General features: G+C 45.2%; 2 protein-coding genes and 1 long non-coding RNA gene across 6 annotated transcripts in view; 1 reads left to right on the top strand and 2 right to left on the bottom strand.

Annotated features, from left to right (window-relative positions):
- The window catches only part of LOC144109436 (uncharacterized), a 128,611-nt gene that overhangs the window by 5,946 nt on the left and 101,263 nt on the right, over positions 1-21,402 (bottom strand). The window lies entirely within an intron of this gene.
- LOC144109415 (uncharacterized) lies at positions 216-7,398 on the bottom strand. Its single transcript, XM_077642204.1, has 2 exons — positions 6,959-7,398; positions 216-5,742 (listed from the first exon to the last, which is right to left on the bottom strand). Exons 1-2 carry the CDS (start codon positions 7,029-7,031, stop codon positions 4,481-4,483), a joined length of 1,335 nt encoding a protein of 444 aa, XP_077498330.1. The 5' UTR covers positions 7,032-7,398; the 3' UTR covers positions 216-4,480.
- On the top strand, positions 7,391-9,131 carry LOC144109416 (uncharacterized). 3 transcript variants are annotated; one of them, XR_013309585.1, is made up of 4 exons: positions 7,489-7,523; positions 7,584-7,622; positions 7,705-8,282; positions 8,972-9,131. It is a non-coding gene; the product is annotated as an uncharacterized LOC144109416 (long non-coding RNA). The 3 variants fall into 3 exon arrangements; XR_013309584.1 differs by having other exon boundaries at positions 7,391-7,622; XR_013309583.1 differs by having other exon boundaries at positions 7,391-8,282.

Raw genomic sequence — 21,402 nt, 5'->3', positions numbered from 1 at the left:
TAATTCTACACTTTACTCATAGAAATTCAATATATATGCCAAGTACAATAGTGCACGCTTTATTACTGTCTGTATTAAAATAAATCACTCAAATTACAGCCAGATCTGGAAAGCAACATTTTTCAGTGCATTTACCCCTCAATAACATGAAAAATTGCTGTTAAGAAAACAGACAGGGTGAAAATATACATAGCCCACTATATATACTCATGAAGTTTTGTTGCACTCATATGAACAGCAATGGAAACAAAGATATTGACTCCCCTAACCAGGCATTTGCTTTCCTGAACCCCGAGTGCCGGGTACAGCTGTCGAATCCATTGTGAAAGCTCAAATTCCGTAGTGAGGACCATATTTTTCGTGCCTTCACGCTGTACAGTCCAAAGCAGTTGGCTGATGTGCCTATCGTATTCTGCGACATACTGAATAAATACCTGTGAACAAAGCTCCCTTAGCAGCTCCAACTAGTTTGATATGTTCAGCATTATCAGCTGTTTAGGTGCAGATATGTACTAGAGGATCATGAGGTATAAACAGGTGTAGTAGGGCGCACTCTATTGGTCGTTCAAAGTTGGCTCCACAAGAAGCTTAAAAATGGCATAATGCACTTCCATTTGCCGAAATTCTGTCCAAATTTTCACTCGCTGCATGCAGCTATGCTGAAGCTGACCCTTAGAATAATTAAAAGGACACTGAGGACAAAATGAAGTTGGCCTGCATCAATTGATTACCACACTCTAAAGAAAAAGGCACTACTTGCACTGAAAACAGCTAGAAAAGGCCAAAAATAAAATATGTACAGGTGTGCCATCTTTGCAGAGTTAAGTAAATTGTGTGGCATTGAGTTTTTTTTTTTCTTCAGCACAAATGCCCATGGCTAGGCTATACTACCATTCACCCCTAAGCACTAATCACAGTCCTTTCAGGTGTAGGTGATATCAGTTTGGATCGAGTGGTCGGAAAATTTGAAATGTAACTTTCTCAACGATACATGCATCTTTTGCTGCCAGACAAACATCAGAATATCCAGAAAGAGCTGTAAAATCAATTTTTACTAAGAACAAAATTTTGATAGCGCTGTCCTCGGTGTCCCTTTGGGCTTTCTTGAATAGATACTTTTTTTCTTCTTCATTCGTTATAGTGTAACCCAGGTGAAAATTTCCTGCTGGGAATCTGCTGGTTTGTGCTGGTCCCAGCAGCAATTTTGCTGGTTTCGGTCTGGGCCTGCTGGTCCCAGCAGCACCATTTGCTGGTTTCGGTCTGGGCCTGCTGGTCCCAGCAGCACCACTTGCTGGTTTTGGTCTGAACTTGCTGGTCCCAGCAGCACCACTTGCTGGTTTTGTGTTGGGAACTGGTCCCAGCAGCAATCTTGCTGGTTTTTATGTCTGAGCTTGCTGGTCCCAGCAGCACCACTTGCTGGTTTTGTGTTGGGAACTGGTCCCAGCAGCAACCTTGCTGGTTTTTATGTCTGAGCCAGCTGGTCCCAGCAGCACCACTTGCTGGTTTTGTGTTGGGAACTGGTCCCAGCAGCAACCTTGCTGGTTTTTATGTCTGAGCCAGCTGGTCCCAGCAGCACCACTTGCTGGTTTTGTACTCAATCAACTGGTCCCAGCAGTAAACCTGCCGGTTTTGTACTCAGTCAACTGAAATATATGGTTGCTATTAAAATCAAGTAGCCGGTCGTCAGAAGGGATTTACTGGTCTCAGTAGAGAAGAAACTGGCTTTATATTGAGACTGATATTTACTTGCCTCGAGAAAAGCTGATCAGCTGGGAATTCAACCTGGCTTGTATCGGGCCGGATGACTTAGTTGGAAATCAACTAGACATGACTAGTTTCATTCGGAAGGTGTGTATTAACGGCCTTTTGGCAACTGCTTCAGAGCTTGAAACGGTGTTTTTATTCTGTAAGCACACAGACAGGTGTAACTGAATAAAACAACACCACAGTGAAAAATAAGCAATATAATAAAGTGCCACTGGTGATTTCTCGCGCTAAATCAAGTGGTAATGGTGTTAAAAGTGCATTATTGTCCTTACTATTAGTTTATTGAAAATGAAAATCGGGTTTTACAAAAACAAATACCTCTATTTCAACATCAGGGATGTTGATATAAAAATTGGGAATGGAAATGGCTGGGAATCTGTCATATCTTGGGGGACCCCTGAACGTAAGGGGAGGGATGAAGTTTTAAAATCAGCAATGTAACCATAAAAGCACATTGCTGTTTGCCATATGCTGGTCTGCGTCAAATAACCACGACTTCAAGCAGCAAGAAAAAACAAAGCAAGCAATTTCAGTATGCGTAATTCCATTCTCAATCATGGTTTATTAAACAGTGCAACCTTAGCACAAAAAAAAATTGGTGCATCTTTTACATGCAAAGAATGATAATTAGTCATTTTATGTCATGTACATGATTTAATAAAATAGCAAGACTATTTGCTACAGGTATCTAATATCTATATACATGAAGGAAAAACATTGCTGATACAGAAGCCTGCTGGCACCTGTGGTTGACTAGTGCCACGTGTGCTAGGAGTGCTACACATTTAATAAGTAGAACATTTTAGTGTCTTTTCATAATGAGAGGGACCAAAGACCACATAAATTTGCACCATATTTAAAGCTAAATCTGTGGAATGGCAGCAGTGGACTTGCATAGGCAAAGACTGTAGCAAAGGCATCATTCTAGTGGCTCTCAGACTGCTTCAACAACTTTCTGGCTAACAATGTTCATTTATTCATTCAAAATCATGCATCACTTGGTGCACAAGTTGGGTCTTTATAAATTTAAAAATTAGAGCAACATAGCACAAGTATGCCTGTGCACTGAATTTAGGCAACAGGAACCTTGGTCAGCAAATTTGCAGCTGCATTATGGCATGTCCAATAGGAAAGCACTCGAATTGTAAAGCAGTATCAAAGCTCATAGCTATTACAACTGCTGTCAAACAAAAATGTGCAAAACATGAGGAATAGAGTCGAACAGTGAAAGGTATGCTTTCCTTTCAGAAAGGTTAACACAAAAAATTCGAGCACACCTTGAAAGAAAAATAATATCACATAAAGGTGAATTACAAAGACAAAAAATTCTAGAACACTTTGCAAGAACAATAAAATCACATAAAGGTGAATTGCAAGAATGCACAAATAATTACAGTAACTGAACCTGCAGAGTAACAGCCAATGCAAGTTGGAAGAGAACACAAGTTGGAGAGGAGACAGGCTTAATGAGCAGATTTCCACAGAAAATACTGAATGGTATTTTCATAAACCCGGGCGTACTGCATCATCAAACCACTTTTAAACACAAATGATGCCACCACAGAGCAGCTTTTCTTTTCATCAGACAGAGGTATGAAAGAATTCATTAGCCCAGTGAGTCAGCATGACTTCATTGTGGTTGGGATATCACAGTAGAGCTATAGCCGCCGCGGTGGCTGAGTGGTTATGGCGCTCGGCTGCTGGCCCGAAAGACGCGGGTTCGATCCTGGCCGCGGCGGTCTAAATTTCCGGAGCCCTTCACTACGGCGTCTCTCATAGCCTGAGTCGCTTTGGGGCGTTAAACCCCCATAAACAGCAGAGCTATGGAACAGCTGTTAGCTGTGCAGTAATGCATTCCACAATTGTTGCGACTAGCTGCATTCAAACACTCATGCTGAACTGAGTGATGGCAAAGAGATATAATAGGAGACGTAGTTGGCCATCAGGAACAGGCTTATCATATTGACATCTGTGTGATGCTAAATAATAAAATACGGAGAAAAAAGCAGAGCACATTACACTGTCTGCCATGCCATCAAAGAGAGTCATTTACTGTGACACCATACAGTGATACCAGATATAAAAAAAATCACCATGCACAAAAAAAACAGGGCTGTAACATGCCCACAAATTTTACAGCGCACAAAGCATAATTTTTTGCAGGGAGCTGCGTGCTTAGACAATGTATAGTGGTGCTGTTTGAGATGGCACCTGTGTTATATAAATGGGAATCCTGATTTATACCATTAATTTACAGCTGTTTTTCAACTATTAATGGCAAAGCTGCTTTGAAATTAAACTGCGAGACTAACTTCTATGCTGCAACACTGCACAAAAATTGTGTGCATGGACTGCCACTGCTTTTGGCCTGCTAAGAAGTTTCACATCTAGCACAGTCAATCAAAAATGTGATTTTGGTCACTATCACTTCAGGAAATTAGCACTCCAAAACAGAGTGTTTTTCACCAACTTTGGTGCACTGCTGATTATAGTTTATAATCGTGTACAACTCAAAATTAGCGGCAAATGTCCCTCAAAGGGGGCCTCAGCCAATGGTGTCGACAGATGCTCCTGTTTGGCAAGTGCAAAGACATTAACCATATGACATCATAACAACCACTCGACGACTATGACCGAACAACCTCTTTTGAGGGGCATTTGTACACTTCGTTCGTGAGATGTATACAACTACTGAGTCATTTGTAGAGTCCAGTTAACTAGCAGACTGCACCTTCAGAGAGTGTTTTATGAAAAATATGTTTTGATCATGCTCTATGTATGTACACGGAATGACATTGGTCACCAATTCAACAAGGTTCTTCGAACCTGTTCTTTCACACTTCATTATATGCTTGGAATTGTGTACCAGTTGTGAAGAAAATGCATCCTCGGAGACAACAAAAACCTTTGGATGCCCACTGAGGTCCTTAAAAGACACAATGTGCTTTACTTTCAAGCACATTCCTTCGTTTGTCACCAAGGCAGTACAGTTTGTCTTGTTTGGCCTCGCATATTGCTCACTATGGAACATGTGCCCAGACACTCTAGCTCGGTCATGCTCCACAACAGGCCCATTTATGTTGCCAATCTGGTTTTGAACAAAGTCGAGCAACGGCCCAGATACATCCCGTGGCCTGCTCAGAAGCAGAATGCCTCCAGTACATGCTGTGCGAGTATCAGACAAAAAGTGCTGAATCCGAGGACTGGCTTGTGTTCTCAGACTTTTGTAGTTACTGGCCAGCATGAGGCGTTCTACTATTTGTAGAGGCACACCTTTTGCCGATGTCACAAGTTCCTTCAGGTGGCCAATGTTGGATTCAAAGGTGAAACAAGAGTGCGCCCACAGAGGCCCTTGGTTTACCACACTCTTTGCAATGTGCAGTAGCTGGTGCACATTGTAAGTCATGTGCCTTTCTCCATACAAAAACTGCACGTCTACAACAAATTTGACAAGGCACGCTGTACTAGTCTCAACATCAGCACTGCACACTGTTTCCTGCAAAAGAAGAGCAATGCCCTGTACAAGAAGTGCAAAATGCTTGAAATACTGCCTTGGAAGGATGCCCTCCAGACATGGCAAAGAAAAAAGCAAAAGCCACTGTTGCCATTCCGAGGCCTTCCAGTACTTTCTGAGAGACAGCGAGCGGGGGAGCCGAGAAATGCAAAGATGTGGCCGTATGCTACAAAGGCGCCCATCTACTGCAGATAGACAGTGCGGAGCCCCAATATAATATGGCTCACCTACATTTGAAAGCCAACATTCCGTTAGCTGCCGTGATACCCCTAAAAGAACACAATGCATGTAATCTGGAGAGAAACTCCAGATTACATCGAAGTACGCAAGATTGATTAAGGGTGTTACGCCCTTCAACCCCTTGATGACCTCTCCGGTTGCCACAGCTCGGTGCATCTTTTTCTTTGTGCCCTCCATACTTCTGTCACGCACGACACAGTTGACTGGATACTTGACAGTTCCTGTTTGGCACAGTAATATGCAAGAAGCAGAAAATAAGTGGCACGTACACAGCCTAATATGTCAATATGTCAGGCAATGATTTAGCAAACAAATAAGAAAAGAAACTGCACTTGAAAACTTTCTGTGACATGTCAGAAGAAGCTATAGGTGCGAGCAGCTAGCTGAACACCTACAACGAAGTAGGAAATGCCCCTCAAAGAAGGCCTTCCAACCAATGGCTGCGACCAATCCTAATGACGTCGCGGTCAATCCCCTCGCACTTGCCAGCCACTTTCAATATCACATAACAGGTAAGAGGATTAAACGAGACGCCACGACAATAGGTCAACACAACTGGTCAGAAGGCCTCCTTTGAGTGGCATTTGCAACTTGATTCTTGAGTTGTATCCAACTATAGCTTGCAGATTGGCCTAGTTGGGTTGCACGCCTGTGAAGAGGTGGCACTCTCTGGCAGCTTCTACAGCAATGCTACAATTTGGCCCTGAATCTAACATTCCCTCATACAGATGTATTTCTGAGGGGCAAAAATGGCAATTTGTGGAACAAATGTGCAGGTTTTCTTATGCTGACCTATACAAGACTTTTCATTGTGATGCTGGTTCAGATCACCTATATGCCAATGTAAGAGTGTATGTTAAATAAACTACTAACATACATCACATACCAATTATTTGAACGCATGCTTACAATTTTTTAGCAGAGATATAGTCAAGGTGACGTGTTGATCTATAACCTTGACCAAAGCAGGTGGACTGACCAAAATTACTTGAGAAAAAAAAGAATGGATGGTTTTGAGTAATAATTCTCAGTATGGTAGCTCACAAGCACTGCCTCAAATGAAGTTGACTGGCCTCTCTAAAAAGATGTTGCTACTTCAAGGCCAAGCCTTTGAAAGGGTGCACAACCTACAAATGAATCCAGAGTGGTACTGCATTTCTAAAGCTAACTCAAGAAGCTGACCTGCACATGGATTGGACATGACGCCACAGGTGCCATGTTCGAACGCGGAGCCCAGCTTCCACAGTGAAGGCTGGAGGAAGTCGTGATATGCGCATTATAAAAACGCGGAGGCTTTCACCACACAGCCATCTCAAATAAGCCGGTCGCTATGACATCTGTGCAACCCATGTATGTTTGTGCCTAACTATAAGAAAACAAATATGTGGTATATAGCTAAGTCAGTTATTCAAATGTGCTAAAGATAGCCTTACTTACCATCAATGGTTTTCCCGGGGTGCAAGCACCATGAGCAGCCATAATATCCATTGAACTGCGTAAAGTGCTGCATAGCTGCTCTAGCAGGCGAATCTACGCAACAACTGAAGCAATAGACCTGTAATCAATGAACAGCACATCAGCTTAAGGTGTAAACAAGCTTAAAACAGTGACAAACTACTACTAGGAATGAAAGCCAGTGTAAGCTTTGAAGATATGTGCCAAGTCTGAGTGGGCTTTGTATTCGTATTCATGCCTATTTCTTTACAAAACATGCCCTCTATGTGCTCCCACTGGGGCTTTATTCATCACACATTGGCCGTTGACTAGAAAGTTGACAGATGTGCCACGTGCACTGTTCAGGAAAGCACGGTAGTACTTGCAACACTACAACAGTGCCTAAATGTTTGTACAGCTGTTTGTACACGTAAGTACCTTATGCCTGCTTGAGTCAAAAAAGCTAACATTTCAAATATAGCAGGCTTATATTAACTGAAATGCGGTCCAACTGCAGAGCCTACAGCCACTCCAGGTACCTCTCAGGAACAAGAGAAGGCTGCAAACTGTAAGTTTTCTTTATGCTACAATTTCGACCTTTCATAACGGCAAAATTTATCCAATGCAGCGTCACACCCAGCTGAAGATACAGAGGTGGCTCATTTACGTAAGTTTATTACTTCATATAGCATTTTATGGCTGAACACCTCAAAGAACAGTTCTTAAAAAATCATTTGTGATTTCAGCAGCAAGGGAGGACTTCACCTATCTGGACGATGGATCTGTGAGTGGCAGTACTTTTGTTTCGACTTTCACAAATCATTCCTAGTAGTGATAACAACTTTGCGAATTATGTGAATAGGTTATATGTTCTCTCTCTCTCTCTCTCTCTCTCTCTTCCTCTGTTCAAGTATTTATGGTCTCTCACTTTTTTACACAAGAAAATGTGTAAGGCAAAAAAGGAAAGTGAACACTACAGTATGCGCTCTTTATTTTCAGCTGCATTCCATGTTGCATGGTGAAAGCTTGTTTGCATTGTGGTTGCTTTTGTCATCATATTTTTGTGCTAAAGGCGCAATCTAAACTGTACCCTATGTTTCTTCCAAGTTTCACCTGTCCAAAGGAATAATTATTGCTGCAGCTGGGGCTGCGAAAATACTACAAAATAAAAAAGGCACCTTAGTGTGTAAAGATGCTGCTCATGCCATATGGGGTCCTGACACCCTGGCAGTCCGCAGCGTGAGAGGGGTGGTTGCATCCACAAAGAAGGCTTTGGGCGAAGAGCCCAAGCAGCCCCTTACTCCAGAGAAGATTGGGGTCATCGTAGGTACGATGAATTTCAGCCGAAATTTTCAGCTAGTTGCTGCATGTTCATCACAGTGCTTTCATTTTGGAAGACCATACAACCAGATATAACATCTGCAAATTGCACATCATCTAAATAATCAAAGTATAACTAACTGTGAGAGAGAGAAGCCCTTTAATCAAATGCAGAAAATTTAGCCCACGACATGCTACTCTGCATGGGGAAGGAATTGGGAAGAGAGATGCAGAAAATGGTAAAGTAGTATAAAAGGCTAAAAGGAAAGGAGAAAAATGTCATTGATTTTTTTCTTATATGCAGCAGCGGTAATGTGAGTGAATATTGAATGGTGAAGTGCACCGTCCTACAATAGGCTGACAAAGTCCATGCGTGAAAAGTCCATGAGGGTAACACACAACAACTGTATAAACTGTGCTGTACTGTACAGATATGTGTTTACCTGGGAAACTTGTTTTGCACAGTGTAAAGTGACACTGATTATTCATTATACAAATAGCTTGGTCTACCATAAATGACACGCATGAATTTTAACAGTTGGCTAAAGTTCTTTAGTTACTATAGCAAGTTGGGAGTTATGTGCACTATGCCCCTGCAATCACCTGCTGGATCCGACTGTGTCGCACCCCTCCTTCCTTTCATATGGCAGCTATCTCTGCAGCACCTTATTAACAGTTGTAAACACTTTTTTGCAGCCACGGTCAAGCACTGGGGCCTACAAAGGGGCGTGGATGTTGACCCTGTGGTAAAAAATATAAACAGGATTCTCAGCGAGAAGATCCAAGATATTGTTAAATCCAAGCGGAAGGAATGAAATTTCCTTTCACATGAAAATAAACATGTTCAACTCCACAAGATGAGTAGATGTTCCTGCCCTGTCTTGCTGTTGAGAGCATGTAATGCATTAGTATGCGCCAAAGCAGCAAGTGGGATTCTGTGTCCAATGAGCTGTGTTTGCTCGGCAGTCTCGGATGAGCAGAACTGGCACGTTGGTTTAGCTTGGGTTCATCGAATTCTGCGTGAAGGAACTAGAACAATAGAAGTGACACCAATACCATACAGCTCTGTGTTGGTGGTATTTGCCTCGTTTCTACTGATCTTATTCTTTCACACATTTTGAGAGGTCAAAGCTCATTTCAATGCCTGCTGGCCCCACTAACACCTGCTGGTCCCAGCAGCGCCTGCTGGTCCCAGCAACAACTGCTGGCCCCAGCAACGCCTGCTGGTCCCAGCAACGCCTGCTGGTCCCAGCAACGCCTGCTGGTCCCAGCAGCTCCTGCTGGTCCCAGCAGCTGCTGGGAATCTGCCAAAATCCCAGCAGTGTTGGGACCAGCAGATTCCCAGCAGGAAATTTTCACCTGGGAAGACTTGCTATATGAGTAGTCTTGATTAAGAAACGAAGTTTGCACAATAGCGAGGCATAACTACATCATTATGCTTCCTTGACAACATAAATCACCCAGGCTTATAAAACTTTTTGAGTTCCTTGCTCTACGGTAGTAGGCAAGACCTGCAAGTTCTCACACTGGGCAAAAGAAGAATTAGCTTAACCCTTACTCCTGCTTCTTTACCCTTGATAATAAGTTGCCTTTCACAGTGCTCTGTAAAACTATTTGAGCTATATTCACTCCATAAAGTTTAGTCTGGAGTGGACCATTCTCAGAGCACGAATCTAAATTCATGCTTTGGGACAGCATATCATAACCAGTGCAAATGACAGCACATGGTGATGAGAATGAAGTGACGACTAGACTACAGTGGCTAGAATTGGGAAGTGTGATGAGCGGCATGCAGCGCCTACGGGGCGCGTTGAAGCCTTCGGAGAGGAGCCGCGAGGGGGCGCGCGCTGTCGCTTATACGTTGGCCAATCCGAGTCGCGCCGTCTCTTCTGCACGCCGTCCGCCGCTGACCGCTGTCGGAAGTCGCGCTCGTTTCTTTTTGTGTTACAGCAACAGAGAAGTCTCTATGCGTACTCATGCCTCGTAAACAGAGTCATTGTTTTGTGCCAGGATGTACTACAGGCTACAAGTCGTGTAAAAAGAAACTGTCTTTGTTCGGGGTTCCGAAGGACCAGGCTGTGTTGGCGCAGTGGCGGCGAGCTATTCCACGTGCTGACAAGGAACTCGAAGAAAACTCCGCCGTGTGCGAGCTACACTTCGACGAGAGGTATATATCCCGCCACTTTGAACACATCGTGAACGGTGAAATTGTCCGGATTGACAGGGGTAGGCCTCTCTTGCTTCCGGGAGCTGTGCCTACACAGTTTCCTAATCTCCCGCATTACCTGTCAAAGAAGTTGCCTACAAGCAGGAAACGCCCAGCGAGGACTCCACTTTCAGCTCCACCTAGCAAGAAGAGTGCAGGAGACGAGCTTTCACCAGTGAGTGTTGAGACCGAAAGCCTCTCCAGCTCAGTTTTATTTGAGGACTTGGCCCTGCCGTCAGCTCCATGGGGAAAGCATACGTTAAGTGTTTCGCCTCTGACTGTGGCTTACAGCGTGTGTCGGACTGCAGTGGATAAGCGCATCTTGTTCGCAGAAAAGCTAGTTTTGTTTTCAGGACAAGGGGGCAGTGTGACGCATGATGTTTTTGTCAAAGGAGTGCAGCAAAAGAATGTCGCGTGTGAAGACCCTGCATCGCTCCTCGAAAGAGTGGACGCCATGAGCATTTGTCCGGGTGCAGGCACTATACACGAATTTCCATTCGTGCTTGGCAATAAGAAGATTGTTCTTTCAGATACGGCCATATCGAGCCAGAAATGCCAGGGCATCACCACTGAAGGCAAACCATGTATTCAGTGCAAGCATTTACGGAAAGCTCTTCTTAACCAAAGATCAAGAAAACGGTGCAGTCCGACTGGAGTAGCCCGAACTTCAAAGCGTAGAAGAGCACAAGCCCAAGCCACCCGTCGATTAAAAGTCAAGGTAGCACTTTGCACTCAAACTATTGAGAAGCTGAAGAGTCAAAGTGCAGAACTCGAAGAGGGCGTCCTCGCAGACCGGTTGAAAACGCTTCCACCAAAGCAAAGACTTGCTGTTATGCAATGTTATCAAGCCGCTCGCCGCAAATCAACAAAAGGCATGCACTACAACCAGGACTGGTTGCTAGAATGTATAATAATGAGAATGAAAAGCCCGAGGCTCTATGAGCATATCAGGCGGGAAGGCATACTCATTCTCCCAAGCAGAAGCTGCTTAAAGGTCCACATGCGCAAGTACAGAAGTGGGTTCGGATTTAACCCTGCTATAATCACGCGGATCGCAAAGAGAACTAAATCTATGGATGCATTCAAGTGTCACGGCGGCCTCATCGTGGACGAAATGAAGCTGACGGAATGCTTGAACGTTTGCACAGGAGGGAAAGTGGAAGGTCTGGTTGACTTGGGAAAATTCACTTTGGAAAACGACAGACTTCTCTGCGATCACGGTCTCATTATTATGTTTCAGCCTCTCACTGGTTCCTGGCACCAGATACTAGGAGTCTTTGCTTCCCGGGGCAACGTAAAGGCTCCGCTTTTGTCAAAAATTTTGATAGAAGCGGTTTTACTTGCTGAAAAGGCTGGGTTGAAGGTGGATTATATCACGGCGGATGGAGCATCATGGAACCGTTCAATGTGGCGTCTTTTTGGGATTTCCGGCTCCTCGACGTTCATCAGGCCATCTACACCACACCCTGTTGACGCAGCAAGACGCCTCTTCTTCATTTCTGATTTTCCGCATTTGGTAAAATGCGTTCGAAACGGCCTTCTCAAAGCAAGGTATAAAACACCTGAAGGTTCCGTATATATTGAACATATCAGAGCAGCACACAACGAGGATAAGTGTGCGCTTACTCTCAAAGTGATGCCAAAAATCACTGCTGCTCACGTGAACCCGAACAACTTTGAGAAGATGAAAGTGAACTTTGCTTTTCATCTTTTCAGTCCGCAAGTGCTTCGTGGCCTGTTCTACCAGAAGCAAATTAAGGAGCAATGGGGTGATCCCGCACCAACGGAAGCCTTTGTTTTGCTGATGTGGAAGCTTATAAAGGCCATGACAGCACGCATACCATCTGAAGGATTAAAACCCGACTCTACAGCTGAAAAGCACATCAAGGATGTACTAAACTATCTAAACAGGTGGGAGGTTCATGCAAAAACTTCACCAGCAGGATTCCTTTCAGCAAGCACTGCCGAGGGGCTAAGAGTCACCCTTCAAGGTACGCTTGATCTAATGAGGTATCTTCATGAGAAACTTGGCTTTAAGTACCTGCTGACGTGCCGACTGAGCCAAGACTGCCTAGAGAAATTGTTTGGAATAATAAGACAATTTTCTGGCTGCAACGACCATCCCACTGCTGCGCAGTTCTTGCTCACCGTGAACTGTCTAAGTTTCTACGATTTGGTTAAAGCGCCGAGCAGCGGAAACTGTGAAGGGGGAGATCTGAAGTTTCTCCTTAGTAGTGAAGATTCAAATCAAGAACTGGATGCATTGCTGGAAGGTGGGAAGATTGAAGAAGCCTCTCAGATTGTAAAGAAGTCCTTAAAGCTTTCTGACCATGAGTACCCTGAGAAGATGAGCGACTCACGGCTGGTATTTTTCATGGCAGGGTATGTTGCCCGCAAGACAATTCTGAAAACTGGGTGCAAGGAATGCAGTGATAAGCTGCTTGTTTCCGCTGATGACGCCAATGAACAGCTGGCCATGTTCACCAAGTTCTGTGACAATGGGGGCCTCATTTACCCTTCGGAAGAGCTATTCGCATTTGTCGATGCCCTCGAGACCACTTTTACGATGTGGTTCAGTTATAACGAGCTCCGCAGTGACAGCTTGGACAAGCTCGTTTCCTGCCTCCAAAACAACAATGTCACACTGGGCTGTGCACAACACGGCCCCAGCCTTAGCAACCAGATCAAAAAGTTCTTTCTAGTCACTCGTCTGCACTTCTACACGAAAGCCCTCAACAAGGAGAGAGCGTCTTCTCGTGAAAAGAAAAAGCACTTGAAGCTTAGGCGCGTCACTTAGCGAGCATCGAAGCCTGAGAATTGTATTTTGAACTGTTTGTGAGAAACTTTTCAAAGTTAACTTGTATTTCTGATAAGCGCTCAATAAATAAAATGCTTACTTCAGAGAACACCGAGGAATTTTCTGTTTTGCGTTCTGTAACGCGTGAGCGGGAGAAAATCGGGCAAAGCAAGCTTCCGCCAACCTTCAAAGCGCGCTCAGTTGGATTAACTTCGCACCTTGGAATTGCCAGTGGGTTAGCGTGACTACTCTATTGCTGTTTCCCGCCATGTTCCAAAGAAAATATATGTTACGAAGCATTCTTTTAGCGTTATCGCGTTTTAGACTGCGCATGCAGGGCTGGCGGCTGCGGCGGCGGCTGCTGGAGCTGACGTGTGAACGAGCGTCAGCGCCATCTGGTGGTTTCCTCTCAAGGCGCCACGCGCGAACGGGCGCGGTCGTCACACTTCCCAATTCTAGCCACTGTAACTAGACTAACAACTGAAGTTTTAGTGAAACATACATGACAAACTACCCACAGGAACCAAACAGAGCCAACAGCTGTACTACCTCAAGTCATGGCCAAGTAAAGCCAACTCTTTTATCTAGCAGAGCTCGACTGGCTTATGCATGTACTGCCCAGGAAGGAAATTTAGAGTGAGTCCATATTGAAAGACCAATTTCTTCCCTGCATCTGAATATCACATTACAGTGACAGAGACAAAGTTCACAAGCAATTCTCAACAAAACACAAGCAGATGAAACAAATACTCATTTTTTCACACACAAGGGATGCTTGCTGTATTGCACGTTCATGCATCACTCTGGGTGCCCCATCTCTCGGGCCACATGGTAGTGACATTCTACAAAAATGGCCCATTCTGCTCATGGCTGGTGGTGGTTGGGATGCCAAATGCAGTAGCCCAACACTGCACCTTGCCTCACAATACAGGCACTGGTCCACACGCAATTTATGCATGTTTATGTGACATATTCATGCATATTTTGATAGCTTAGTTTGGCCAGCCATGTTTTTATAGCCTCTGTGAGGAACTATCTGCCCACTCACACCTTTTTCAAGGCTCTCGGAAATGTAGTGGTTCAAAGGGTTCTAAAGAGTTGTTTCAGAAAAGACATAGGTGTGGCAATCTTTCCCGTCAGCTACTGCCCCCAGACATAATGCATGAAATTCTGGAAAGAGGGGCAGAATAAGTTCTGCGCCAGGTGCTGAGGGCACTTCTTTCATCTAAGCTGTTGTGCAGACAAGACCTGGATGAGATCACTACTATCTGCTATGGGCCTAATGATTCCAAAAATGAGCCGCCTCATATAAATATGTCATTCATCAGAAGCAATGCTGTGCTGAAAGGAACAGCATCAAGCAAGTGGAGTGTAATGAGGTTCTTATAAACATTACATTTTCGTGGGACATACCATCTGAGCGCTTGGCTTACCTTGATGTCCTTGTGCAAACATTTTTGACTGAGTTTGCCGAGCGGTATGGCTCTGCTGCTGTAAATCGTAAGCTCAATTACATGACTCACTATGCAAGGTAGGTGCGTGAGGTGGGGCCACTGGGGACCTTCTGGTCAATGCGCTTTGAGACAAAGCACCAGGAGTTCAAGAAATGGACCATTTCGGAAAGTTGCGCGTGCCCCCTACGCTACTGCCGCAAAGCAGGCTGGGAATTGTGGGCGAGGTTGCCGGGCAGGATTTGCCGGAGCAGTGGTAGGCTATGGACGCCGCGCAACAGCAGGTAAAAAAAAACGTTTTTTGGAGTGCTAGTAATACTTTTGTTGCATATTTGCGCCGCACAAGTGATATTTACATTGCCGTACAACTTTTTTAGGGTTATGCAGCCGATGCTACGAGCGCAAAGCGAGTATTTTCGCCCGTGAGCGCACGAGAAGCGCACACATGTGCCAGTGTCGCGCGCTCGCAGCTTGCGTTGCATAGCAACACCGTTGTCAGCGTTTTATATATCTATGCTGCAGAAGGCACGAGTGCGATCCTACGGCTAGCAGGCGTGTTTTGCTGGTGAGCACGCGCTAACAGTGCATTTATTTACTGGTCGCCCGTCGCGAACCTTCCAAGTTTGTGCGGCTGTCCCGGCGGCAGGCGTAGTACGTAGCGTACAGTACATTCATGTTTGTTGCAAGTGCGACACCCTCTTGCGAGAATGTATGCACTGTATTTTAGCAAAATACGCGTTATCGAGCACTGCCCATTGAGTCTTTTGGTTACAGCGTGCTATTTAATCTATTCACTCTACGGACGACTCTGAAACAAGTATATGGTCGAAAGAAACGGACAGAGCATACGTTAATAACGTACACCTTGCAAGAAGTAAGTAGAGTTGGCGCTTAGCTTGTGCCAGCGCATTTTCTTGTCTGTAGTGTTGTTTGAACAGCGTGCAGCAAGTACGAGGCAGAACCAAGCTCTTGTATTAGCACTGTGACATTCTGTGTAGCTCAGCATAGCATCTCGATACAGATAGCAGTTGCTGTTTGTGCCATATTCAACGAGTTTGACAGCTCATACCATCTCGGTCGCGGTCTCCATGTCTTACTACAATAGAGTGCAGATAGACGCGGCCAAAATATGAACGTGCCTCGGTGGCTACAAGTAACGCGAACGCAGTCGAAAAAAAAACTGGGGCGGATGTTTTGACTAACCTGAAAAATATGGAGGCGCCAGTACTTTGCACTAGGGCGGCCTCAGAGTTTTAAGTTAGCTAGATGTTTACCGAGCCCGTCCATGTGCAACATTCTTCACGGCCGCGCGTAGTAAACGAAGCGGGTTCAGCATTGCTTTTCAAGCACGCTTGCCACAATTAAACAAAACACAATGTATAAATACTCTTTTATTTCAAGATCGCATTGGTGGTCCCATGATCAGCCGTGTATGCTTGCATGCTCTGTTTATATGTGGAGTGCCAAAGAAAACATTTTGACACTTGCTTATACCCATGGTGCAGGTACCACTACGAACCATTCATAATGTAATTCCTCTTCGAGAAAGGTTACCGTAAGGACCATGGACAAAGCTGTTAAAAGACGTGCCGGATGGGTTCTCAGGGCAAGAAATCTTGGCACATCAGAATGCACATGGTGCTCAGAAACATACTGTAAGCGGATACAGGATGTTTTAAATCAGAGAAGGTTCAAAATGTTCTTATTTGCAAGGCTGACAGGTCCACTTTTGTTAAAGCAACCGTGGAGGCATCATTCTCTTTGGCAAAATCATATAACACCGCTGCTGTGCTCTCGTCAAATGGAATTGTGGTTGAAGGAACCTGCAACTGCCGGGCTGGAGCTGCAGGTGTTTGTAAACATGTAGTTGCATTATTATGGTTTGTACTAGACGTGAAGCGCTCTGGGGCAGCCTACGTGCGAGACACGCAGTGGTGTACAGACAAACCCAGAGCATGGGGTACTGGGGCTAAGAAGGCCAACGTGCACACATGCGAGTTCTCACAACTACGTTAGTGTATAGGATGTGCTAAAAAATTTTGCATGGTATGCTGGTTAGTGATATTGGGCGGTAATTAAGAGGGGAATTAGAACTACCTGACTTGTGCAACGGAACCACTTTCCCGATCGTCCAGTCCGCTGGAAGCACTGACGTCTCAAGTGACTGCTGGAAAATTTTGGAAAGGATGATTGAGAAATAAAGTTTAGTACTCTTCAAGAACTTCGAGTTAATTAAATCTGTTCCAGGGCTTGTATAGGTCTTAAGATTTTCTATTAATTTTTCTATTCCTAGGGGCTCGATGGATATTGCATCCATGATTGAGAATTGGCAGTCCTCCACTGTAGGAAATGTGACGTTGGAAGAAAGAACAAAATTGCGACAAAATGTTTTATTTAGAATTTTAGGACAATCAGTATCAGCGATAGTTGAACCGTTTTCATTTAACAATTTAATTGAATGATTTCTATTGGGATTAATGGCACGCCAAAATTTTTTGGGATCATTTGTGAGCATGTTGGGCAGTGTGTGCTGTAGAAAATGATCTTTGGCGTTTTTCATTGCCGATACATACACGCTATTTTCCGCATGATAAGCTTCCCATTTAGAAACGGAGTTACATTTTTTTGCGTTTCGGTAAAAGCGTTTTTTCCTGTTACAAAGCCTTCTTATGTGAGCGTTGTACCACAGTGCATTTCTATGAGTTGTAATGGTGCGTAGGGGGATATATCTTTCCGTTAGTTCGTTAACCTTAGCAACGAAAATGTTCCAGTTCACCTGCGCCTCCCGGTTCTATCATCTCTCCTCCCCTCTTCAATATAGCTATGAACGGCATGGCAAGAGCACTCAAGGCTACTGAAGGCATCAACGCCGATGATATCACCGTCTGGTCCACCCAGGGCTCCCTTGCCGAGAAAGAAACCCTACAAGAGGCAGTCCCATGCGTAGAAAGACAAGCAGCAAATTGCGGCCTTCGCTGCACACCCGACAAAACCAAAATTATCCGCATTCAGGGCTATGCCTACAAATCGCCAGGCGACATCGAGGTTTACCTCGAAGGCACGAGTATAAAGGGAGTCCCTCTCATTCGCATCCTGGGCCTCTGGCTTCAGAACGACAGGAGAGCCAACCACACGTTACAGCGTCTCCAGAATACTGCCCTCCAGATCTCCCGCAAGATTCTGCGCACCACCTGCAACCGAAAAGGCATGAGTGAGGAGGATACAACCCCACTGCTACAGGCTCTTGTTATGAGCTGCCTGTCATACGGTCTCCCATTCCTACCATTTCTGGGGAATGAACGAGACAAGGCCAACGCCATCATCCGTACCGCCTGGAGACATCCATTAGGCCTCCCGATGCACACGGCCAGCTGCCACCTCGAGGACCTGGAACTGACCAACACCACTGAAGAAATTCGAGAAGCCGTCGTAACTTCGCAAAAGGAACACTTCCTCACCACCAAAGCTAGAACGCCTCCTCACCACCAAAACTGGATGCGCAATCTTGAAAAGAGTGGGTTCCCCGGCTGACATACGCGCCATCCAGGCCAACCAAGACCTACCCTCAACTCCCCAAACTCGCGTGTATGTAGCCCCACTCCCAAAGAACATGCACTCGGACCCACAAAAGAGACGACGAAAGACGCGAGTGGATTACCTGCGCCGCACAGACCGACAGGCATGAAATGCTGTACACGTCTACACAGCCATATACCCCAATTCTACAAGCGCGGTAGCGGTCGCATGGACACCAATTTCAAGGAAATCGCCAGCGCCTGCCTATGAAACTGCTCTCCCACAGTAGCAGAAACTGCTGCAATCAGCCTCGCCATCCAGCACGGCGATACCACGGGAAATGACCTAAAAATTGTTACCGACTCCCAGTCAGCGTGTCGGCTCTTCCTCTTTGGCAGATTTCCACACCCCATCGCTCCCATTCGAACTACTCTACATGTTCAAAATTCCACAGGCAAGCACCAAAGCACTTTACTCATGGGCACGAGGGGCTCGAGCGAAACGAGGCCGCGGGCAGCCTAGCTCGAGGATACACTAACCGAGCGACTAACCTCCCCAACCTCACCTCTCTCCCTATGCCTACGGCGAAGGCCTCCTCCTTCTACGAACGCAAAGACAGGTCTATCTCCCACCTCCCCATAAGCTAATGTCGGCAAAGGCGAGGGATTGACGTCAACTACCGATGATTACCTTTCCTAACCTACACAAAAAAATTCAGGGGGCAATTTGTTGGCCTGAAGTGTGGTGAGGCAAAAGCCTTTAGCATAGTGTTGCTGCTTGTGTCACTGATCTGTGGTTAAGATGTTAATTAAGAACACAACTGTTTGTAAATTTTAAATGCTGGAGACACTGGAGGGCATTTGGGAGGCACCCGTCTGATTCGACGCCTTTACGCAAACACTCTCCAGCAGAACTACAAATGCGTTGGCAGGAAGTAGCTCCGGTCCCAAGCCCCTAAACAAGGAACAGTGGGAGTCTGCCCTGCTCAGCTCTGATTTGGCAATCCAGCGTAATCTGATATCCCAAGCAAGAGCAACTGCGGTGGACATTGGGGTCCTGAAATATAGACTCCACCCAAAATCTGTATTTTCTCCTCTTTATCCTACTTTTTTTTGTGAATAAATGTTTTCTACTATACTACTACTATGCGGCCAAGCCACACTACAGCAGCGCACCTGGCGTGTGCTGCGCCAACAAATACAGAGACACGCACGTGGCTCACAACAGAAAGATCCCCTATTACGTACTAAATATAGCTTTCGTTGTAAAGAGTACAGTTGCCAAAGCAGTGCTATGGAAGCATGCACAGAGCGGGCCACGCTTAATGTAAACACTCAATAATGTAAGCACGTGGATTTGTATAGCGAGCCTCAATGTGCGCCCACTCTCTGCTGAGGGTGGTGCCACTCTTGGAAGGGGTCGTCGTCGCCAAAGCCGGTTCTCGGGAGGCGCCGCCGCCATTTTCTTGCATTCCGCTCCCGCCGCCCCGCCGAGTCACTAAGCATAGACCCCCAGGATTTCATAACCAAACAGTCATGTAAGAAATCTCGTCATAAGCATAAACACTACATTTAACCCATTTTTGCCCGCACGAATGCCTATAAGTATTAATTTTTTCCTAATACGATTACTAATTGGAACGCACTGCCTCATGATTCTCCTTTGCATGCCTGCCCTGAGTAATTTCAACTGTCGGTTGGCGCTGCCTGTGACGCGCTGTGTTGTTGACACTGCGTATTGTTTCTTTCATCCTATGCCTATTTAGCGTTGTATAAGTGTCGGTCGTCCTTTTTCGTACTTGTTTCGTTGTCATGTTGGCTTTTTTTCTTTCAAGGTCGAAATTTTGTACTCTACTGTTTTGTACTGTGCCTCTCCTGCTTGGACCGTAATTGGTCCGCAGTATGTGATAAAAAAAATATATACGCGAAGAAAAGGCTGTAATAAATCTAAACCGCGCATCCTTTTTAAAAACTAAGTTTAGTTTGGGTGTTTGTGTTACAAATCAAGGCTACTGAAATATTTTCATATTGTCACGCGAAAAAAGTTCATGGAGTGATGGGTTAAGGAATTGGGTTGTTTACAGTTTTTTAATGAGATATTGGTTATCAAGAACATACACAGGCAGTTTCAAATTTTTCTGATGGCTATATGGAAGGAATGATACTCCTATACTTTATTTTAGGTCTGGAAGCATATGGAATAGTTTTTTTTACTTACTGTGCCTATGAAAATGGAATCGTAAACACCACACGCGAATGTGTCAGTTTCCGCACCTTGGGCATTTTGCAATAGAGAAAGGGATTCATAAATAGCGGACACCCGGTGAAATCTGGCCCCAGGAAATATGCCTGTCAGCGTGCGGCGAGCGCAGACAATGATTTTGCATCTGTCTTGGTCTTCGACGCGGAACTCGCACAGTTTCTGACGACGGCAAGGTGAGAAATGCTTTTTTTTTTCAATTACTCTGCATTTTATTAAGTTTACACTGACCACGCAGGCCGATGCCTTGAATTACGCAGTTTGTAAAAAGGCACACACGCTTCGTGGCCTGCTGGCTGTTCTGGCGTGGTTCGTGACGCTCTGCAGTTTGCAATTGTGGCAAGGTGAGAAACGTTTAGTTTTTGCCGAACTACGCTGCACTTCAAGCAGTATCGCTGAGCATGCCGGCCGGCACAATATATGACGGTTGTGAAAGAAACGCCTACATCATCCTGCTCGCAAGCATTGGTGCCGGTCAGTACGCAGGTAGGAAGAACGCGCCAGTTCTATGTTCCTTGTGCGCTTTGCCTAGCGGTTAGTTTCGCGTGGTTGCGCGTTATGTTTTACAGGATGCGAAGTTTTTCATGGCCCCGACAACACACCATTTTTTGGGTGATATTTGCAGAGTGCAGGCACGTAGCTAGGATTTTTTTTCAGTAGGGAGACCAACCGAACAAGCCATCTATCTTATCGGCAGCCATCTAGGCCTATAGTAGCGCATTCTATTCGTAGATGGCTCGCGTGTGCAAGCCTTGAGGCCAAGTGTTCCCTTGTTTTAGAGAGAGAGTTCTTGGTGTGTGTTCTTGGCCTCACCGGGCAAATGTTCAATGCCTAATTGAAAGTCGAGTTTTCACCAGGCTTCGGCCCTGCTGGTACACCTCGCATCCCATGCACTTAA

This window comes from Amblyomma americanum, chromosome 11 (assembly GCF_052857255.1).
Source record: "Amblyomma americanum isolate KBUSLIRL-KWMA chromosome 11, ASM5285725v1, whole genome shotgun sequence".
Lineage (NCBI taxonomy): Eukaryota > Metazoa > Arthropoda > Arachnida > Ixodida > Ixodidae > Amblyomma > Amblyomma americanum.
The sequence above is the reverse complement of the archived record's forward strand: the minus strand, read 5'-3'. Positions and strand labels throughout refer to the sequence as shown.